General features: G+C 47.8%; 1 protein-coding gene across 1 annotated transcript in view; it reads left to right on the forward strand.

Annotated features, from left to right (window-relative positions):
* Positions 1–5298: 5298 nt before the first annotated feature.
* The window catches only part of CABLES1 (Cdk5 and Abl enzyme substrate 1), a 135295-nt gene continuing 118224 nt past the window's right edge, over positions 5299–22369 (forward strand). Inside the window, exon 1 of the mRNA XM_077270351.1 lies at positions 5299–5982. Coding sequence (XP_077126466.1) covers positions 5333–5982 — 650 coding nt within the window. The 5' untranslated portion in view covers positions 5299–5332. The remainder of the gene's footprint in view (positions 5983–22369) is intronic.

The raw sequence follows: 22369 nt of genomic DNA on the forward strand, positions 1-22369 counted from the left end.
TCCTAAACCACCAGCTCATAACACATGTCAGCTGTTCAAAACAGCTGACATGTGCCAGGAAAGATGTGGGCTCAGCACCAGAGCCCACATAAAAGGGGGAGTACTCGTACGGAGCATTTCATGAAGGGGTTAAATAGCCAAGCCAAATCAAAGGATAACAATCATGCATTCCTCTCAGTCATGTCCATGGAGGCACTGCTGCTCACCTGTACAGAAGGATGCACACATTTCTACCACTGAATAACAACAGGTAAGGTAGTGTCCTGCGTTGCCCGACAACTGGGAGACACAGAGTCTCACGTCTCCCGCACCGAAAAACAAGTGAAAAAGCCCGGTGTCCTGTGTTCCCACAACGTTCACCCCTTCTACACACGAGGCACCACCGTGAGTAGTCGCATCACCTAAGTGCGCGATAACACCGCCTCTGCATGGACTGACCGGCAGAGCATAATTGCTTTTTGTGAAGCCATTACTTCTTCAGATGCAAAGCAGTTAAACTTTTCCTGCTTCTCAAAAAAGTGGATTATAATTGGATGGCTTGGTAAAAAGCCATTATTTCTTCATTTTGTAAACAGCAAACCTGTTGATGATCCAAAAATAATAGACTGTTTGCACAACTTGTTGAAAAACCAAAAAGCCAGTCACTTTCAAAACAGGTGACCTGTTACTGCTCCTAAATGAAGGGATAACTTTTGCACAGCTGGATAATAAACCATTGTGTCTGATTCATTAAAGCTTGCGTGCCAGAATTGTAGTGTAAAAGCTTTGAAGTTGCCATATTTAGGTGCAATTTAGAGTTCAGCCTTCATTTTCCAACTTTTGGCATCTTCACACCAGCTTCTTCCATAAAAATTTGCTGAGCCGGATAGGGACATGACGCCACAGCCCAGCTATTTTCCCTATGCCAGAAATCGCACTCCAGAAATATATGAGGGTATCCAGCTCGGGTTGGGAGAACCGTGGCCAGACTGGGCATTAGAGGTCCGTGAATGGACCGAACATCGGCATGAGCCCTAAGTTGTCAGACGGGAGTATGTCACACTCCATGTACAGACCGCACTCACATACTTACCTTGTTCGTCTGTATGCCTCAGATACGTGCTCCCTGATGTATCCTCACAGGGATCCCCATACTTCTACACCTCTGGTAAGACACATTGAATTGCGTATATTACCTCTCCACTTTAGAAACATAAATAGGATCCATCTGTTTACTTTGATAGAGTACTACTACTCCCTTAGGACAGACTGTCCTGATATACCGGTACTCACTTAACAAATACCACCGCACCATGACCAGACCACAAATTACAACCATAGTGATCGAATAAGATCACATACAAGGAACAAATACCACCGCACCATGTCAAGACCACATATTACCACCACTTGGTGACCAAATAGCACATACAAGGGACAAATACCGCAACACCATATCCAGACCACATATTACCACCACATAGTGACTGAATACTACAATACTGATCAGTAGGGTTGAGCGACTTTGACTTTTGTAGGGTCGGGTCATGTTTCGCGAATCCCGACTTTTTGAAAAGTCGAGTCGGACGAAATCGGCCGATTACTGCGAAAAGTCGAGGATCGGCCGGAACACGAAACCCTATGCACGTCAATGGGGAAAATTTTTTTTTTCTCTCTCTCTCCCCCCCCCCCCCCCGTCCCAGCACAGAAAATCTCGTGTTACACATTGCAAATGCCTACTGCGCACAAGCGATAAAATGGTGATAGATGTGCACGCCCCTAACCCCTATGTCATCACTCTGCCCACGCTCCTTCATTGGCTGAAAAAATGGCGCTAAACGCGTCATACGAAACGCGACTTTGGCGCCAAGATCGCGTACCGCATGGCCAACCCCACACAGGGATCGGGTCGGGTTTCATCAGACGCCGACTTTCCCAAAAGCCGGCGACTTATGAAAATGACCGATCCGTTTCGCTCAACCCTACTGATCAGTAATAAAAAAACAAAACACAATACTATCACTATAAGTGCCAGTATTCACAGGAGATCTGTACTTAGTATGCAGTGTCTGTGTAGAGGTAATACAGAGATCACTGGTGACATGATACACAGGAGCTCTGTATATAGTATACAGTGTATAGTGTCAGTGTATAGGTAACACTGACTCACCAGTGACGTCTCTAGATGAAGTCCTTCATCTTTCATCCAGCACAGACCGCCATCATTTCTTCCAGCCAGGACTCGTTTCTGCAGGAAATAACACAGTTATCTCGAGCTCCGCTTGCAGAACACATTACTTAATTTTTCACAACTTCTACATTACACCACATGAAGAAAAAAAGGCGACATGGTATCACTCTGCACAGTAACAGGACCCCCCCATTTAAAACAGTATACTCAAAAAATAAAAATAAATACATCACTGCAGTAATAATATCCCTTAATTAGCCCCTATGGTAATAATATTCCCAATCCTGGCCCCGTGTATCTCATTCCTGGCTCCTGCAATATGTTCTCGCATCCTGCCCTCATGAGTATCCATTCTACCCCATATGATTTCCCCATCCTGCCCCATCTATCTCCATCCTGCCCCGTGTCTCCAATCATGCCCCGTATCTACATTCTGCCCATGCCTCCAGTCCCGCCCCCAGTGTGTCCAGCAATCTGCCCCAGTGTGTCCAGCATATTACCCCCAGTGTGTCCAGCAATCTGCCCCAGTATGTCCAGCATTGCCCCCAGTGTGTCCAGCAATCTGCCCCAGTATGTCCAATTGTCCAGCATTGCCCCAGTGTGTCCAGCAATCTGCCCCAGTGTGTCCAGCAATCATCTGCCCCAGTGTGTCCTCCAGCATTGCCCCCAGTGTGTCCAGCAATCTGCCCCAGTGTCTCCAGCATCTGCCCCAGTGTCTCCAGCATTGCCCCAGTGTCTCCAGCTATCATCTGCCCCAGTGTGTCCTCCGGCTCCAGCATATTGCCCCCAGTCAGACAGGGTCACTGACTGTCCAGCATTCTGGCCCGCACGGATTGCCGTTAGGTTATAAAAAAAAAAAAAGAAAAAAACAAACCAAGTTCTCCTCACCTGACAAGCGCTCCAGGCGGCGAGCTCCCTCCAGCAGCGTGCACTCGCAGGCAACTGACAATGACGTCAGACGCCGGCGACGTGTGCGCTGCGCCTGCGGCCGACTTCAGCTGCCAGCCTCCAATTGGCTGGCGGCTGTTGTTAACTATTGACGTGCGGGCGCGCGCCCGCACGTCAATAGGAAACCGCCGCAGCCCCGGTAGGGGCCCGGTGAGCAGATGAGACGGGGCCCGATGCGGGCCCCCCTCTCTGCCCACCAGGCCCATAACTGATACGCCAGTCTGACAGGGGCACGGGCAGTAATGCCCTGATGGTGGCGGCCTGCGGGCAATCTGTGCGGTAGCCCAGGGCCCCCCCACACCACTGGGCCCTGGGCTGCCGCCCAGATTGACCCTCTTATAATCCGCCCCTGCTTCTAACCATGCACAATTCACTTTTTTGGTTATGAGATATGTTGTATTATTTGAGACTATGTTTATAGTTCTATATTTGGCTACTATGTATTTTATTTATTCACCAATGTTGTAATGTATCATACTGAAGAAGGTCAATGCTGACCGAAACGTTTATTAACATTGGACTGCAATAACAACTTCTTCACCGTACCTACATAAGGTGAGTGCCAAATATTATTTCTAACTACTCGATTATCTCTAGGGGACAGCTCTTTCCATTACATAGACCTTCTCTGCAGCACACCCTGTTTTGATTGGCTGGCTCAGAGGAAAAAAAGCAAATGCCCGCAGAGAAGCCTGGTACACGCCCACAGAGAAGTCTGGCACACGCCCACAGAGAAGTCTGGCACACGCCCCCAGGGAAGTCTGGTACACGCCCCCAGAGAAGTCTGGAACACGCCCCCAGAGAAGTCTGGCACACGCCCCCAGGGAAGTCTGGTACACGCCCCCAGAGAAGTCTGGTACACGCCCCCAGAGAAGTCTGGCGCACGCCCACAGAGAAGTCTGGTGCACGACCCCAGAGAAGTCTGGAACACGCCCCCAGAGAAGTCTGGCACACGCCCCCAGAGAAGTCTGGTGCACGACCCCAGAGAAGTCTGGTACACGCCCACAGAGAAGTTTGGTACACGCCCCCATAGAAGTCTGGCGCACGCCCCCAGAGAAGTCTGGTACACGCCCCCAGAGAAGTCTGGTGCACGCCCACAGAGAAGTCTGGTACACGCCCCCAGAGAAGTCTGGTACACGCCCCCAGAGATGTCTGGTACACGCCCCCAGAGAAGTCTGGTACACGCCCCCATAGAAGTCTGGTACACGCCCCCAGAGAAGTCTGGTACACGCCCCCATAGAAGTCTGGTACACGCCCCCAGAGAAGTCTGGTGCACGCCCACAGAGAAGTCTGGTGCACGCCCACAGAGAAGTCTGGTACACGCCCCCAGAGAAGTCTGGTACACGCCCCCAGAGATGTCTGGTACACGCCCCCAGAGAAGTCTGGTACACGCCCCCAGAGAAGTCTGGCACACGCCCCCAGAGAAGTCTGGTGCACGACCCCAGAGAAGTCTGGTACACGCCCACAGAGAAGTTTGGTACACGCCCCCATAGAAGTCTGGCGCACGCCCCCAGAGAAGTCTGGTACACGCCCCCAGAGAAGTCTGGTGCACGCCCACAGAGAAGTCTGGTACACGCCCCCAGAGAAGTCTGGTACACACCCCCAGAGATGTCTGGTACACGCCCCCAGAGAAGTCTGGTACACGCCCCCATAGAAGTCTGGTACACGCCCCCAGAGAAGTCTGGTACACGCCCCCATAGAAGTCTGGTACACGCCCCCAGAGAAGTCTGGTACACGCCCCCATAGAAGTCTGGTACACGCCCACAGAGAAGTCTGGTGCACGCCCACAGAGAAGTCTGGTACACGCCCCCAGAGAAGTCTGGTACACGCCCCCAGAGATGTCTGGTACACGCCCCCAGAGAAGTCTGGTACACGCCCCCAGAGAAGTCTGGTGCACGCCCCCAGAGAAGTCTGGGAGACGCCCACAGAGAAATCTGGGAGACGCCCAGTTGGCTGAAGAGAAATGTGCAGCTTTATTTCCTAGGTGGGAGGATGGTGGAGCACAGAAAAAATGACAAACTGTTCCAGAATCAGTAGCGCAGTGGCACTGGGAGGAGGGATCGTTATAAATCCAGTGCGAGAGCTTCTCTAGGAGAATGCGGCACTGCCGCTACATGGCCGCACTGTGCGGGATTCCGCCATACAGAGCCCTGTGCCGGAGCAGCAGATCTCGGAGCAGCAGATCTCGGAGCTGATGACACGAGCCCGCAGCACATGGAGGAAGTGGCGGCCCCCGCTGCAGCGCTCACACCGGAGGACGGATCCTGCCCTCAGACCCGCCCCGCTCCAGCACTAACAGGCGCTGCTGCAGCGCTCGCCCGACGGTGTACTCTGCACGGTGCACTCTGCACCGGGCGCTCCGCTCACACATGCGCCATGGCGGCTGCCAACTGCAGTAATGGGCTCATGATAGGAGGTGCCGTGCAGTCCCCCGGTGTCCGCAGCCTGCAGCACGTCAGGAGGCAGCAGCAGCTCATGGACCCCCGCAGGAGACAGGCTGCCCTCTCCTTCCTCACTAGCATTTCTCTGGACGGGCGCCCTCTGCAGGCGATAAGTCAGGCAGGTGCAGCAGAGGCCGGCGCTCCGCTACCTGTCACCCCCGCGCACGTCCCGCAGGGCACTGCCAGCTGCGCCCCTCCACAATTTGTCCCCGTGTGTCCGGCAGAGGAGGACGAGGGGCCGGGGGCAGGACTGGAGCTGGCAGAGGCTGAGGACGCCTTTACTCCTGTGCCCATGGCGCCTGTGACCAGGGGGCGCCTCAACTCCTTCACTTATGGCATTCTGCCAGCTGCCTTCCCCAGGACGTCCTGCCCTGACCCCCTGCAGGGGCTGCTCTCCAGCGCCATGGACATCCCCAGGGCCAGGTGAGGAGGCTTTATTCTCCAGTAGCCGGCACTGGCATGCATGTGACGTCACCAGTGCAGCGTATTGCTAATTATTATCGCTGGCTGTATAGATATGTATGTATTGTCCTATGGCTGCTGCCGCCGTTGTGTTCAGCCATAAACCTCAGTACAGCGGGGATGTCGGACCCCGACTCTTCAGCAGCCCCCTATACTGTCCCTGGATGTGGGGACTCTAGGTGACACTGGAACCATGTTCTCCAGACCCCCAGTATGCGGAGCAGGGGCTGAGCGCATCCATACACTGCATCAACTCTCCGCACCTTATTACCAAGAAGCCTTGTTACAGTAAAGCCACAATATTTCACCCTAGCGCTCGCCTACATGCTACTATGTAATAATAATTTATTTCTATAGCGCCAACATATTCCGCAGCACTTTACAGTTCAGAGGGGACTTGTACAGACAATAAAGACACTACATAATAGCAGATACCAGGAGCTGTGAGGGTCCTGCCCCCAGCTTACAGTCTCTCTCTACCTGTTAAAGGGAACCAGTCACCCCCAAAATCTAAGGTGACCTAAGCCCACCAGCATCAGGGGCTTATCTACAGAATGCTGGAATGCTGTAGATAAGCCCCCGATGTATCCTGAAAGATGAGAAAAAGAGGTTAGATTATACTCACCCGGGGCGGTCCCGCTGCAGTCCGGTCCGATGGGCATCGCTGTCCGATCCGGGGCCTCCCATCTTCATACGATGACGTCCTCTTCTTGTCTTCACGCTGCGGCTCTGGCGCAGGCGTACTTTGTCTGACCTGTTGAGGGCAGAGCAACGTACTGCAGTGTGCAGGCGCTGGGCCTCTCTGACCTTTCCTGGCACCTGCGCACCGCAGTACATTCCTCTGCCCTCAACAGGGCAGACAAAGTACGCCGGAGCCGGAGCGTGAAGACAAGAAGAGGACGTCATCCTATGAAGATGGGAGGCCCCGGATCGGACAGCGATGCCCATCGGATCGGACCGCAGCAGGACCGCCCCTGGGTGAGTATAATATAACCTTTTTCTCATCTTTCAGGATACATCAAGGGCTTATTCACAGCATTCCAGAATTCTGTAGATAAGCCCCTGATGCTGGTGGGCTTAGCTCACCTTCCATTTTGGGGGTGACAGATTCTCCTTAAGACAATAGAGATAAAAAAAAGCGTGCCGTGAGAAGACCACCTTTGTGATCCCCCGCTGCTTCTTTTGTGAAGCTGCCTTTTCCAACAACTGCGGTTAGTGGTTGGCTGCAGCGGTCACATGTCCATGTGGCCATAGGGGTTTGGCGTCTCTACAGCTGGCCGTGCACATTAGGTGGCTGATGGCCGAACTATCATTTGGCTAATTGTATCCTCTCCCGCCTCACCCGATACAGGAACGCTCGGCTCAGGCAAGCGCTCCTGTGTTTTGTATGGTAGAGCGGGTGCCAGAACCATCTGGCAGCAGTTTATCTACTGGAGAAAAAAGGGATCAGGCGATAGATGATGTCGGGGAGAGAAGGATCAGCGCGTTAGAATTCATTTCTGGAGGCTGACGTGATAGGTGGTCTACTGATCCCACCAATATCAGCAGGTTCAGGTGACTTTTACCTAATAAGTATGGGGCCTTTACAGGCATCCATTATATATATATATACTGTATATAATAGCCATGGAAGCTCTTGGACTACACCAGGTTATAAACAAAAGCCTCATGTGAATACGACCAAAGCCAAAAATGCATGAGAGACCAAGTTTCTAGTGTGACACAAGTGTTATGGATTTGCATTTGTCACACATTTACAGGTCTGATTCAATGCAGTAAATCTGAGGGAAAAAGTCACAGTGAAATATGACGATATGTGCACACGAGGTCTTTTTCAGGCGGGTACACTCCGTAACCCAGCTAAGAAAGCACTCAATAAACCTTAAAAAGAATGAACATACAGTATGCCGTGTAAGGTAAAAACTACTTGCTATCCATATATTCAGTCTTTTGATCATCTTTTAACCGCCTCACATTTGTAAAGATACAAAGCTTAAAAGAAGTGACTGGCCCACTCCTCAGGTGGTTTCCACTTGGAAGCCGCTTACTAGTTGATATATACAAGCGAAAGATACAGTGGCCAAGCAAAGGCTAGGCGGACAGCTTCGGGCTGATATTAAGAGCCTAGGAAGGGGCCATGGATATTGGCCCCCTCCCAGACTAAGAACATCAGCCCTCAGCCGCCCCAGAAATGGCGCATTGATTAGATGTGCCAATTTTGGCGCTTTGCCTCGCTCTTCCCACTTGCCCTGGTGTGGCAAGTGTGGTAATAGTATTGGGGTTGATGTCACCTTTGTATTGTTATCTGACATGAAACCCAGGGGTTAGTAATGGAAAGGTGTCTATAAGACACTCCCATTACTAACACCATAGTAAAATGTAATAAAGACAGAGTAAAATCCTTTATTTGAAATAAAAACTCAACAATCCTCTTTTATCCATTTATTAATATCCCCAAAAAACCCTCGCCTGTCTGCCGATAATCCATTTGTCCTGTGACGAGCCCAACTCGACTACATCTGGATGCTTTGATGAGCGGTCAAATATAATGCGACCACATAGCCCAGTATGAACTCCAGTCACCTTACTGACATTGGCACTGAAGTGTCCTTCTTCACGTGCAGCTCAGTGTCTCCTGGATGCTGGACTGAGTGGTCACATTTTATGTGACCGCTCAGCAAAGTATCCAGATATAGCCAAGTTGGACTTGTGGGACAAATGGATTATCAGCAGACAGGTGAGGATTTCTTTTTTTTTTCTTCAGATATTAATAAACGAGTGTAAGGGGGTCTGGTGGTTTTTATTTCAAATAAAGGACTTTACTATGTGTTTGTCTTTATTACATTTGACTATGGGTTTAGTAATGGGGGTGTCTTATAGATGTCTCTCCAATACTAACCCATGGGCTTGATTCAACTAACATTGCAAAGCTGACATCAACTCTATTACTATTACCCCATTAGCCACCGCACCACGGCAAATGGGAAGAACAGAGGCTAAGTCCCAGAATTGGTGCATTTTATGGACGTGCCATTTCTGGGGAGGCTGAGGGCTGATTTTCTTAGTCTGGGAGGGGGCCAATATCCATGACCCCTTCCTAGGCTATTAATATCAGCCAGCAGCTGTCTGCTTAGACTTTGCTGGGTATTAACCCCTTAATCCCATATGACGTACTATCCCGTCGAGGTGACCTGGGACTTAATTCCCAGTGACGGGATAGTACGTCACATGCAATTGGCCGCACTCACGGGGGGAGCGCGGCCGGGTGTCAGCTGACTATCGCAGCTGACATTCGGCACTATGTGCCAGGAGCGGTCACGGACCGCCCCTGGCACATTAACCCCCGGAACACTGCAATCAAACATGATCACAGCGTTCCAGGGGCATAGGGAAGCATCACGCAGGGAGGGGGCTCCCTGTGGGCTTCCCTGAGACCCTCGGTACAAGGCGCTGTACTCACCTTGTACCGAGCGTCTCCTCCCTGCAGGCCCCGGATCCAGAATGGCCAAGGGGCTACTTCCGGGTCCTGCAGGGAGGTGGCTTACAAGCGCCTGCTCAGAGCAGGTGCCTGTAAGCCTGCAGCAGTGCACGTCAGATCGCTGATCTGACACAGTGCTCTGCAAAGTGTCAGATCAGCGATCTGTCACTATATGGTGATGTTCCCTCCTGGGGCAATGTTATAATGTAAAAAAAACATTTAGATGTGTAAAAAAAAATCCTAAATAAAAAAACATAAATAAATAATGTTCCCATAAATACCGTATATACTTGAGTATAAGCCGACCCGAGTATAAGCCGACCCCCCCTAATTTTGCCACAAAAAACTGGGAAAACTTATTGACTCGAGTATAAGCCTAGGGTGGAAAATGCAGCAGCTACCGGTGAATTTCAAAATTTAAAATAGATGCTCCATACCGTTCATTATGGCCCCATAGATGCTCCACATAAAGCTGTGCCACATATAATGCTCTGCACCGTTCATTATGGCCCCATAGATGCTCCACATAAAGCTGTGCCATATATACAATGCTCTGCACCGTTGCCCCATAGATAGCTGTGCCATATATATAATGCTCTGCACCGTTGCCCCATAGCTGTGCCATATATATAATGCTCTGCACCGTTGCCCCATAGCTGTGCCATATATATAATGCTCTGCACCGTTGCCCCATAGCTGTGCCATATAGTGCTCTGCACCGTTGCCCCATAGCTGTGCCATATATATAGTGCTCTGCACCATTGCCCCATAGCTGTGCCATATATATAGTGCTCTGCACCGTTGCCCCATAGCTGTGCCATATATATAGTGCTCTGCACCGTTGCCCCATAGCTGTGCCATATAATGCTCTGCACCGTTGCCCCATAGCTGTGCCATATATATAGTGCTCTGCACCGTTGCCCCATAGCTGTGCCATATATATAATGCTCTGCACCTTTGCCCCATAGCTGTGCCATATATATAATGCTCTGCACCTTTGCCCCATAGCTGTGCCATATATATAATGCTCTGCACCGTTGCCCCATAGCTGTGCCATATAATGCTCTGCACCGTTGCGCCATAGCTGTGCCATATATATAATGCTCTGCACCGTTGCCCCATAGCTGTGCCATATAATGCTCTGCACCGTTGCCCCATAGCTGTGCCATATATATAGTGCTCTGCACCGTTGCCCCATAGCTGTGCCATATATATAGTGCTCTGCACCGTTGCCCCATAGCTGTGCCATATAATGCTCTGCACCGTTGCCCCATAGCTGTGCCATATATATAGTGCTCTGCATCGTTGCCCCATAGCTGTGCCATATAGTGCTCTGCACCGTTGCCCCATAGCTGTGCCATATAGTGCTCTGCACCGTTGCCCCATAGCTGTGCCATATAGTGCTCTGCACCGTTGCCCCATAGATACTCCACATAAAGCTGTGCCATTGCTGCTGCTGCAATAAAAAAAAAACAAACACATACTCACTTCTCTTGCCGCAGCTCCTCAGCGTCCCGTCCCGGCATCTCTCCGCACTGACTGATCAGGCAGAGGGCGCCGCGCACACTATATGCGCCCTCTGACCTGCACAGTCAGTGCGGAGAGAGAGACGCCGGGAAGACAGAGCGGCGCCTGGCGTGTGGAACGTGGGAAGGTAAATATGACATACTTACCTGCTCCCGGCGTCCCGCTCCTTCCCCCGGACAGCTGGTCTTCGGTGCCGCAGCCTCTTCCTCTGTCAGCGGTCACCGGCACCGCTCATTAGAGAAATTAATAGGTGGCTCCGCCCCTATGGGGGGTGGAGCAGCCTATTCATTTCTCTAATGAGCGGTCCCACGTGACCGCTCAGGGGAAGAGCTGCAGCACCCGGAGACCGTGGGACGGGCAGGGGGAGCGACAGGAACGCTGGAACTAGGTGAGTATATAACAGTCCTCACCCGCCGACCCCACCACCGATCATGACTCGAGTATAAGCCGAGAGGGGCACTTTCAGCCCAAAAATTTGGGCTGAAAATCTCGGCTTATACTCGAGTATATACGGTACATTTCTTTATCTAAATAAAAAAAAGCACAATAAAAGTACACATATTTAGTATCGCCGCGTCCGTAACGACCCGACCTATAAAACTGTCCTACTAGTTAACCCCTTCAGTGAACACCGTGAAAAAAAGAAAAAAGATGCAAAAAACCCCCCGCTTTATTATCATACCGCCGAACAAAAAGTGAAATAACACCCGATCAAAAAGATGGATATAAATAACCATGGTACCACTGAAAACGTAATCTCCCGCAAAAAACGAGCATCATCAGCGAAAAAAATAAAAAAGTTATAGTCCTCAGAATAAAGCGATGCAAAAATAATGATTTTTTTCTATAAAATAGTTTTTATCGTATAAAAGCGCCAAGACATAAAAAAATTATATAAATGAGGTATCGCTGTAATCGTACTGACCCGAAGAATAAAACTGCTTTATCAATTTTACCGAACGTGGAACGGTATAAACGCACCCCACAAAAGAAATTCACAAATAGCTGGTTGTTGTGAAATTGGATTCTGGGCTCCCCCGGTGGCCACTTGTGGAATTGTACTTGTGTGCATCATCCCCTCTGTTCACCTGCTCCTATCAGGATGTGGGAGTCGCTATATAACCTTGCTCCTCTGTCAGTTTCATGCCGGTCAACAATGTAATCAGAAGCCTTCTGTGCATGTTCCTGCTACTAGACAACTCCTAGCTAAGTTGGACTTTTGTCCTTGTGTGTTTTTGCATTTTGTTCCTGTTCACAGCTGCTGTTTCGTTACTGTGTCTGGAAAGCTCTTGTGAGCGGAAATTGCCACTCTGGTGTTATGAGTTAATGCTAGAGTCTTAAAGTAATTTCTGGATGGTGTTTTGATAGGGTTTTCTGCTGACCATGAAAGTGCCCTTTCTGTCTTCATGCTATCTAGTAAGCGGACCTCGATTTTGCTAAACCTATTTTCATACTACGTTTGTCATTTCATCTAAAATCACCGCCAATATATGTGGGGGCCTCTGTCTGCCTTTTGGGAAAATTTCTCTAGAGGTGAGCCAGGACTGTCTTTTCCTCTGCTAGGATTAGGTAGTTCTCCGGCTGGCGCTGGGCATCTAGGGATAAAAAACGTAGGCATGCTACCCGGCCACTTCTAGTTGTGCGGCAGGTTTAGTTCATGGTCAGTATAGTTTCCATCTTCCAAGAGCTAGTTCTCATATATGCTGGGCTATGTTCTCTCGCCATTGAGAATCATGACAGCTGGTTTTTGGTCATTCTGCCTCAAAAAATCAGAATAAAAAGCGATCAAAAAATGTCACGTGTCTGAAAATGTTACCAATAAAAACGTAAACTCGTCCCGCAATAAACAAGACCTGACATGACTCTGTGGACCAAAATATGGAAAAATTATAGCTCTCAAAATGTGGAGACGCAAAAACTATTTTTTGCAATAAAAAGCGTCTTTTAGTGTGTGACAGTTGCCAATCATACAAATCCGCTAAAAAACCCGCTATAAAAGTAAATCAAACCCCCTTCATCACCCCCTTAGTTAGGGAAAAATAATAAAATTAAAAAAATGTATTTATTTCCATTTTCCCATTAGGGTTAGGGTTGGGGCTAGGGTTAGGGCTGGGACTAAAGTTAGGGTTAAGGTTGGGGCTAAAGTCAGGGTTAGGGCTACAGTTAGGGTTGGAGCTAAAGTTAGGGTTTGGATTATATTTACGGTTGGGATTAGGGTTAGGGGTATGGTTGGGGTTAGGGGTGGGTTGGGTGTGGTTGGGGTTAGGGGTGTGGTTGGGATTAGGGTTAGGGGTGTGTTTGGGTTAGGGTTTCAGTTACAATTGGGGGTTTCCACTGTTTAGGCACATCAGGGCTCTCCAAACGCGACATGGCGTCTGATCTCAATTCCAGCCAATTCTGTGTTGAAAAAGTAAAACAGTGCTCCTTCCCTTCCGAGCTCTCCCGTGCGCCCAAACAGGGGTTTACCCCAACATATGGGGTATCAGCGTACTCAGGACAAATTGGACAACAACTTCTCCAATTTATCTTGTTACCCTTGGGAAAATGAAAATTTTGGGGGCTAAAAAAAAATTTTTGTGGGGAAAAAAATGATTTTTTATTTTCACGGCTCTGCGTTATAAATTGTAGTGAAACACTTGGGGGTTCAAAGTTCTCACAACACATCTAGATAAGTTCCTTGGGGGGTCTAGTTTCCAATATCGGGTCACTTGTGGGGGGTTTCTGCTGTTTAGGTACATCAGGGGCTCTGCAAATGCAACGTGACGCCTGCAGACCAATCCATCTAAGTCTGCATTCCAAATGGCGTTCTTTCCTTGCCAAGCTATGCCATGCGCGCAAACGGTGGTTCTCCCCACATACGGGGTATCAGCGTACTCAGGACAAATTGTACAACAACTTTTGGGGTCCAATTTTTCCTGTTACCCTTGGGAAAATACAAAACTGGGGGCTAAAAAATAATTTTTGTGGAAAAAAAAAATAATAATTTTTATTTTCACGGCTCTGCGTTACAAACTGTAGGGAAACACTTGGGGGTTCAAAGCTCTCACAACACATCTAGATAAGTTCCTTAGGGGGTCTACTTTCCAAAATGGTGTCACTTGTGGGGGGTTTCAATGTTTAGGCACATCAGGGGCTCTCCAACCGCAACATGGCGTCCCATCTCAATTCCAGTCAATTTTGCATTGAAAAGTCAAATGGCGCTCCTTCCCTTCCGAGCTCTTCCATGCGCCCAAACAGTGGTTTACCACCACATATGGGGTATCGGCGTACTCAGGACAAATTGCACAACAACATTTGGGGTCCAATTTCTCCTGTTACCCTTGGTAAAATAAAACAAATTGGAGCTGAAATAAATGTTTTGTTAAAAAAGTTAAATGTTCATTTTTTTTTTTTAAACATTCCAAAAATTCCTGTGAAACACCTGAAGGGTTAATAAACCTCTTGAATGTGGTTTTCAGCACCTTGAGGGGTGCAGTTTTTAGAATGGTGTCAAACTTGGTTATTTTCTATCATATAGACCCCTCAAAATGACTTCAAATATGATGTGGTCCCTAAAAAAAATGTTTTTGTAAAAATGAGAAATTGCTGGTCAACGTTTAACCCTTATAACTCCCTAACAAAGAAAAAATTTTGGTTCCAAAATTGTGCTGATGTGAATTAGACATGTGGGAAATGTTACTTATTAAGTATTTTGTGTGACACATCTCTGTGATTTAAAGGGAACCTGTCACCTGAATTTGATGGGACCAGTTTTGGGTCATATGGGCGGAGTTTTCGGGTGTTTAATTCACCCTTTCCTTACCCGCTGGCTGCATGCTGGCCGCAATATTGGATTGAAGTTCATTCTCTGTCCTCCGGAGTACACGCCAGCGCAAGGCAATATTGCATTGCGCAGGCGTGTTCTCCGGAGGACAGAGAATTAACTTCAATCCAATATTGCGGCCAGCATGCAGCCAGCGGGTAAGGAAAGGGTGAATCAAACACCCGAAAACCCCGCCTATATGACCCAAAACTGGTCCCGCCAAATTCAGGTGACCGGTTCCCTTTAAGGGCATAAAAATTAAAAGTTGGAGAATTGCGAAATGTTCAAAATTTTCGCCAAATTTCTGTTTTTTTCACAAATAAACACAGGTAATATCAAAGAAATTTTACCACTATCATGAAGCCCAATATGTCACGAGAAAACAATGTCAGAATCACCGGAATCCGTTGAAGCGTTCCAGAGTTATAACCTCATAAAGGGACAGTGGTCAGAATTGTAAAAATTGGCCTGGTCATTATCGTGCAAACTACCCTTGGGGCTTAAGGGGTTAATAATAAGGGGGACCCTACGTAACTTTTTTCAGGGGGTCACCCTGTGTTAATATCCAGTAAAAGCTAAGTAAACAGCTGTGAGCTAAAATTAATAGCCTGGGAAGCTCCATGTTTATTACCCCCTTCCCAAACTATAAACATCAGCCCCCAGCTGTCGGCTTTCATTCAGCTGGTTAAGAAAAATATGGGGAACCCCACACCATTTTTTTCTTCTATTCTTTTCTGACAGTTCACGCTGTGAATTGACTGTACTCAGCTGGTGAAATGGCAGGATTCAGATGGCCTTATTTTATGGTCTGTGTGCAGACCAAAATACATGGGCTGGCCAAGGGACTGTTGATCCAAAGTTATTGTCATATACAGTGGGTACGGAAAGAATTCAGACCCCTTTACATTTTTCACTCTTTGTTTCATTGCAGCCATTTGGTAAATTCAAAAAAGTTCATTTTTTTTTCTCATTAATGTGTACTCTGCACCCCATCTTCACTGAAAAATGCAGAAATCTAGAAATGTTCGCACATTTATTAAAAAAGAAAAACTGAAATATCACATGGTCATAAGTATGCAGACCGTTTGCTCAGTATTGAGTAGAAGCACCCTTTTGAGCTAGTACAGTCATGAGTCTTCTTGGGAATGATGCAACAAATTTTTCACACCTGAATTTGGGGATCTTCTGCCATTCTTCCTTGCAGATCCTCTCCAGTTCCATCAGGTTGGATTGCGAACGTTATTTTAGCTTTGTGCTTAGGGTCAATGTCTTGTTGGAAGGTGAACCTTCGAACAAGTCTGAGGTCCAGAGCACTTTGGAAGAAGTTTTCATCCAGGATATCTCTGTATTTGGCCGCATTCACTTTTCCTTCAATGGCAACCAGTCGTCCTGTCCCTGCAGCTGAAAAACACCCCCATAGCATGATGCTGCCACCACCATGTTTCACTGTTGGGATTGTATAGGGCAGGTGATGGGCAGTGCCTGGTTTTCTCCACATATACCGCTTAGAATCATCACCAAAAAGGTCTGTCCTTGTCTCATCCGACCAGAGAATCTTATTTCTCACAGTCTGGAAGTCCTTCATGTGTTTTTTTAGCAAACTCTATGCGGGCATTCATATGTCTTGCACTGAGGAGAGGCTTCCGTCGGACCACTCTGTCATAAAGGCCCGACTGGTGAAGGGCTGCAGTGATAGTTGACTTAGTGGAACTTTCTCCCATCTCCCTACTGCATCTTTGGAGCTCAACCACAGTGATCTTGGGGTTCTTCTTTACATCTCTCACCAAGGCTCTTCTCCCACGATTGCTCAGATTGGCTGGACGGCCAGGTCTCGGAAGACTTCTGGTGGTCCCAAACTTCTTCCATTTAAGGATTATGGAGGCCACTGTGCTCTTAGGAACTTTGAGTACTGCAGAAATTCTGTTGTAACCTCGGCCAGATCTTTGCCTTGCCACAATTCTGTCTCTGAGCTCCTTGGCCAGTTCCTTTGACCTCATGATTCTCATTTGGTCTGACATGCACTGTGAGGTCTTATATAGACAGGTATGTGCCTTTCCAAATCAAGTCTTATCAGTTTAGATAAACACAGCTGGACTCTAATGAAGGAGTAGAACCATCTCAAGGAGGATCACAAGGAAATAGACAGCATGTGACTTAAATATGAGTGTCTGAACAAAGGGTCTAAATACTTATGACCATGTGATATTTCAGTTTTTCTTTTTTAATAAATATGCAACAATTTCCACATTTGTTTTTTTTTTCAGTCAAGATGGGATGCAGAGTGTACATTATTGAGAAAAAAAAAGAGCTTTTTGGAATTTACCAAATGGCTGCAATGAAACAAAGAGTGACAATTTTAAAGGGCTCTGAATACTTTCCGTACCCACTGTATGCCTATGAGGCAGGTAGTTCAGGTATGGAGAACCATGGTTTCAGGTGTTGTAGTCAGTAAACAGACCTTGAAATACGTCCGTCTGAACCTGACCTAATGTTGGAGCTGCACAGCGACTCTGGCTGGTTTCACAATGCGCTTATCTTCATGTTCGTGGGTTGCGTCCGAGTGACAATGTGCTTGGACGTGCATCATTTTGGGGCGTATACGCCTACTGGAGGAGGAGAAGTCTATGGCCCTGTCAATGAAAACGTCAATGAGTCCCGTATTGCAAGGGGGATTGGACACAAGTCCCGACAGGAGCCATGAATGTGAAGATAAGCGCAATGTGAAAGCGCCCCGAGACAAGTTGCGTGGCTAAAAACTGCCACTTGATTTCATGGCTCTGTTTCTAAAGCTGTGGGGGGAAAAAAAGCCACAGATAAGGCTACTTTCACACTAGCGTCGCACGACGCACGACGAATTTTTCGCTTTATAAGACGCTCTGGATTATAAAGGCACAGATGATTGGCCTCGGGGAGACCAAAACATCCAACACCGTGGAGACACCATCACGTGTTTCTCAACGCAGTGATCCAGAACACTGCCCCCATCCCTTATGGGAAATATGCAAATGCAGGTAGGATATCTGCGGAGACACCATCATGTGTTTCTCAACGCAAGCAGTGAATAGCCAGGCCTTTCCCCGGGAAGGAACAACCACGGGAAGGGCAGCATCCAATAAAGGAAAACATCCAATACAGGAAAACCACCTATGCCAAGCATGGTATCCATCCACAGACAGCTGTTTCGGGGTGTTCTGGATTATAAGACACACCCTAAATTTTGAGTAGAAAAAGAGGAAAAAACTTTTTTTTTATAAAATGGTGGTGCTTCTTATAATCCATGCGTCTTATTGCTTACCGGGAGGTGGTGGCTGCGGTGAAGCGGGGTCCCAGGATCGCTGCTGGAGGAGGCAAGAGTGGGGCGATGCTGCAGGCTGGGATGAGTGAGTGTTCCAAGTGCAGCACGCCTCTGCCGGTGTCCCGGTGACGGTGATGTTATGTGTCCCCGCTGCTGCGCTGTGTCCCCGCTGCTGCGCTGTGTCCCCGCTGCTGCGCTGTGTCCCCGCTGCTGCGCTGTGTCCCCGCTGCTGCGCTGTGTCCCCGCTGCTGCGCTGTGTCCCCGCTGCTGCGCTGTGTCCCCGCTGCTGCGCTGTGTCCCCGCTGCTGCGCTGTGTCCCCGCTGCTGCGCTGTGTCCCCGCTGCTCCGGGGCGCTCTGCTGACATTTTGTGAAAGGTCAGAGCCCTCCGCAAGTTCTTCCATGGTTTCCATCCTGACTCCTGTGCAGCGGCGGTGGACTCCGGGAAAATGGCCGCCGGGAGGCTGCACATGCGCAGATCGAGATCTCGGAAGATGAGACCACTGGGACACCTGCAGCAGCACATTGATAAGGGGGGAATAAGTGCGTCTTATAATCCGAAAAATACAGTACATTAAAGCGTGTGCCGGCAAAGTTGCTTGTTACACCACATAGCAATATTGGTTGGAACTTTTTAGGATAGGGGCATCGTGGCAGGTCACGGATCACAGCATGTCCTCATTGGCAATCACTTGATGCAAATTCACACCATAATTTTCATGTCACATGGCCAATATTCCCGTGTAGCCCTACCCGAAGTTATAAAGTCACTTCTAATTAAAAGGCAAATATACTTTTATTACAATAAGGGTAAGATCACACGAGCATATAAACAATTGTCTGATCATCCAGAAAAAAAAACGGATGATTTTACATCTTCATTTTCATCCGTATGGCATCGTTTTTTATACGTCAGCCGTCAATAAAAGGCCAAATACAGACTCCTATATCAATAAAAATAATCTGATACCACAGGGAGCAACCATTTTTACGGGTACTTTGCCATTTAATATCGGAAACTGCTTTTGATCTTTTACATTTTATTCACTCCTGATGTATGAAACAAAAGATGACAATACTGATTGAATAATCGTCCATGGTTTTTCTTTTTTTAATGAAAATCAGACAATTTTTTTTCCTATACGGTTTTGTGAACTTTGCCTTTTAAATGATAATGTTGAAGTTACATTTTCTTCTGTCTGTAGATTTTCCTTTCAGCTTTATCACATGAAAAACATCTCGCTTCTCAGCCTGGTTGGGAAAGTGCCAAGTGATTTCACTGTTCAGTAGGACGTATGAGGGGCACGCAGTGACCTGTGACCCACTCTGCAGATGAAGCCGCTCATTACAAGAGCTGTGCACTCCAAGAAGCCGCAGTGCCATCTTCATTTGTTGATTTACATGCTCCGTAGGTCATAAATCATTTGCTTCCTTTAACCCTATCTGGATTTGTCACTTTAGTTGTTATGAAAAGCAGATTTCAGTAAATGTGCTGCACTGAGCAAAGGCGAAAGTTACAGCAATGCCATACATTTTGTAAAACTCAGTGACTATATACAGTGGGGGAAATAAGTATTTGATCCCTTGCTGATTTTGTAAGTTTGCCCACTCACAAAGACATGAACAGTCTATAATTTTAAGAGTAGGTTAATTTTAACATTGAGAGATAGAATATCAAAAATAAAATCCAGAAAATCACATTGTATAAATTATATAAATTTATTTGCATTTTGCTGTGAGAAATAAGTATTTGATCCCTTACCAACCATTAAAGGGAGCCTGTCACCAGGTTTTGCCGCTATAAGATGTGGCCACTACCTTTCGGGGCTTATCTACAGCATTCTAGATGGATGCTGGTTCTGTGTGTACATTTTAGCCCCCTTTACCTTTTTCTGATTACTAATAAAGATTTTTTGCACATTGACTATACCATCTTGGACTTCAGGACTGTGTTTTTTGTGCTCTTTCCTTTTTTATAGCATTCTATAATGCTGTAGATAAGCCCCCGGTCCGACCTGAAAGAGAAAAAACAAGTTTTATTATACTCACCCGGGGGGTGATCCGATGGGTGTCGCAGGTCCAGCGCCTCCCAACTTCATGCGATGTCGTCATCCTGCTTGCTTTGTGCCGTTCCCCTGCGCAAGCGTACTGATCTGCCCTGTTGAGGGCAGAGCAAAGTACTGCAGTGCACAGGTGCTGGGCCTCTCTGACCTTTCCCGGTGCCTGCGCACTGCAGCACTTTGCTCTGCCCTCAACAGGGCAGATCAGTACGCCTGCACAGGAGCGTGGCATGAAGCAAGCAGGATGATGACATCGCATGAAGATGGGAGGTGCCGGACCCGGACCTGCGACACCCATCGGATCGGACCGCCCCCTGGGTGAGTATAATAAAACTTGTTTTTCTTCTCTTTCAGATCGGACCAGGGGCTTATCTACAGCATTATAGAATGCTGTAGATAAGCCCAGAAAGGCTGTGGCCACATCTTATAGCGGCAAAACGAGGTGACAGGTTCCTTTTAAGAGTTCTGGCTCCTACAGACCAGTTAGACGCTCTTAATCAACTCCTTACCTGCATTAAAGACAGCTGTCTTACATAGTCATCTTTTATAAAAAGACTCCTGTCCACAGACACAATTAATCAGTCAGACTCTAACCTCTACAACATGGGCAAGACCAAAGAGCTTTCTAAGGATGTCGGGGACAAGATTATAGACCTGCACAAAGCTGGAATGGGCTACAAAACCATAAGTAAGATGCTGGGTGAGAAGGAGACAACTGCTGGTGCAACAGTAAGAAAATGGAAGAAATACAAAATGACTGTCAATCGACATTGATCTGGGGCACCATGCAAAATCTCACCTTGCGGGGTATCCTTGATCATGAGGAAGGTGAGAGGTCAGCCTAAAACTATATGAGGGGAACTTGTTAATGATCTCAAGGCAGCTGGGACCACAGTCACCAAGAAAACCACTGGTAACACATTATGCCGTAAAGGTTTAAAATCCTGCAGTGCCCGCAAGGTCCCCCTGCTTAAGAAGGCACATGTGCAGGCCCGTCTGAAGTTTGCCAATGAACACCTGGATGATCCTGTGAGTGATTGGGAGAAGGTGCTGTGGGCAGATAAGACAAAAATTGAGGTTTTGGCATTAACTCAACTTGCCGTGTTTGGAGGAAGAGAAATGCTGCCTATGACCCCAAGAACACCGTCCCCACTGTCAAGCATGGAAACATGTTTTGGAGGTGTTTATCTGCTAAGGGCACAGGACTACTTCACCACATCAATGGGAGAATGGATGGAGCCATGTACTGTAAAATCCTGAGTGACAATCCTCTTCCCTCCACCAAGACATTAAAAATTGGTCACGGCTGGGAGTTCCAGCAAGACAATGACCAAAAACATGCAGCCAAGGCAACAAAGGAGTGGATCAAAAAGAAGCACGTTAAAGGGAACCTACCACCCCGTTTTTTAAAAATTAGATAAAAATAGTGTGAAATAGGGGCAGAGCTGGGCTTTACATTAGGGCCTTTTCGGTGCCTTTACACCCCCGTTAGGCTGCCCAAATACCTTTGTGAAGTGGCCGTTTTCTGCTGTTACTCAAGTGGGTCAGGTCGGATGGGCGTGGTCACAGCGCTGTTTGTCCCCCAGGATCCTGCTCATCTTTACGTTGGTGGCGTAGTGGTGTGCGCATGTCCAAAGAAGATCCACTGCCCAGGAGATGAATAACGGCGCGGTCTTCGCTATTCAGCCGTTTACCGGTGGGCGCGGCCATCTTTCCTGTGGCCGCGCCTGCGCAGATGGAGCGCTCTGCTGCCCGGGACTTCAGGAAAATGGCCGCGGGATTCCGCGCGTGCGCCACCTCTGGCTTTTATAACAGCTTACAGTCTCTGGGGCATGGACTTAATGAGTGTCAAACAGTACTCTTCATCAATCTGGCTCCAACTTTCTCTGATTGCTGTTGCCAGATCAGCTTTGCAGGTTGGAGCCTTGTCATGGACCATTTTCTTCAACTTCCACCAAAGATTTTCAATTGGATTGAGATCCGGACTATTTTCAGGCCATGACAATGACCTTGTGTCTTTTTTCAAGGAATGTTTTCACAGTTTTTGCTCTATGGCAGGATGCATTATCATCTTGAAAAATGATTTCATCATCCCCAAACATCCTTTCAATTGATGGGATAAGAAAAATGTCAAAAGTATCAACATAAACGTATGCATTTATTGAAGATGTAATGACAACCATCTCCC

Source organism: Ranitomeya variabilis, chromosome 6, assembly GCF_051348905.1.
Source record: "Ranitomeya variabilis isolate aRanVar5 chromosome 6, aRanVar5.hap1, whole genome shotgun sequence".
Lineage (NCBI taxonomy): Eukaryota > Metazoa > Chordata > Amphibia > Anura > Dendrobatidae > Ranitomeya > Ranitomeya variabilis.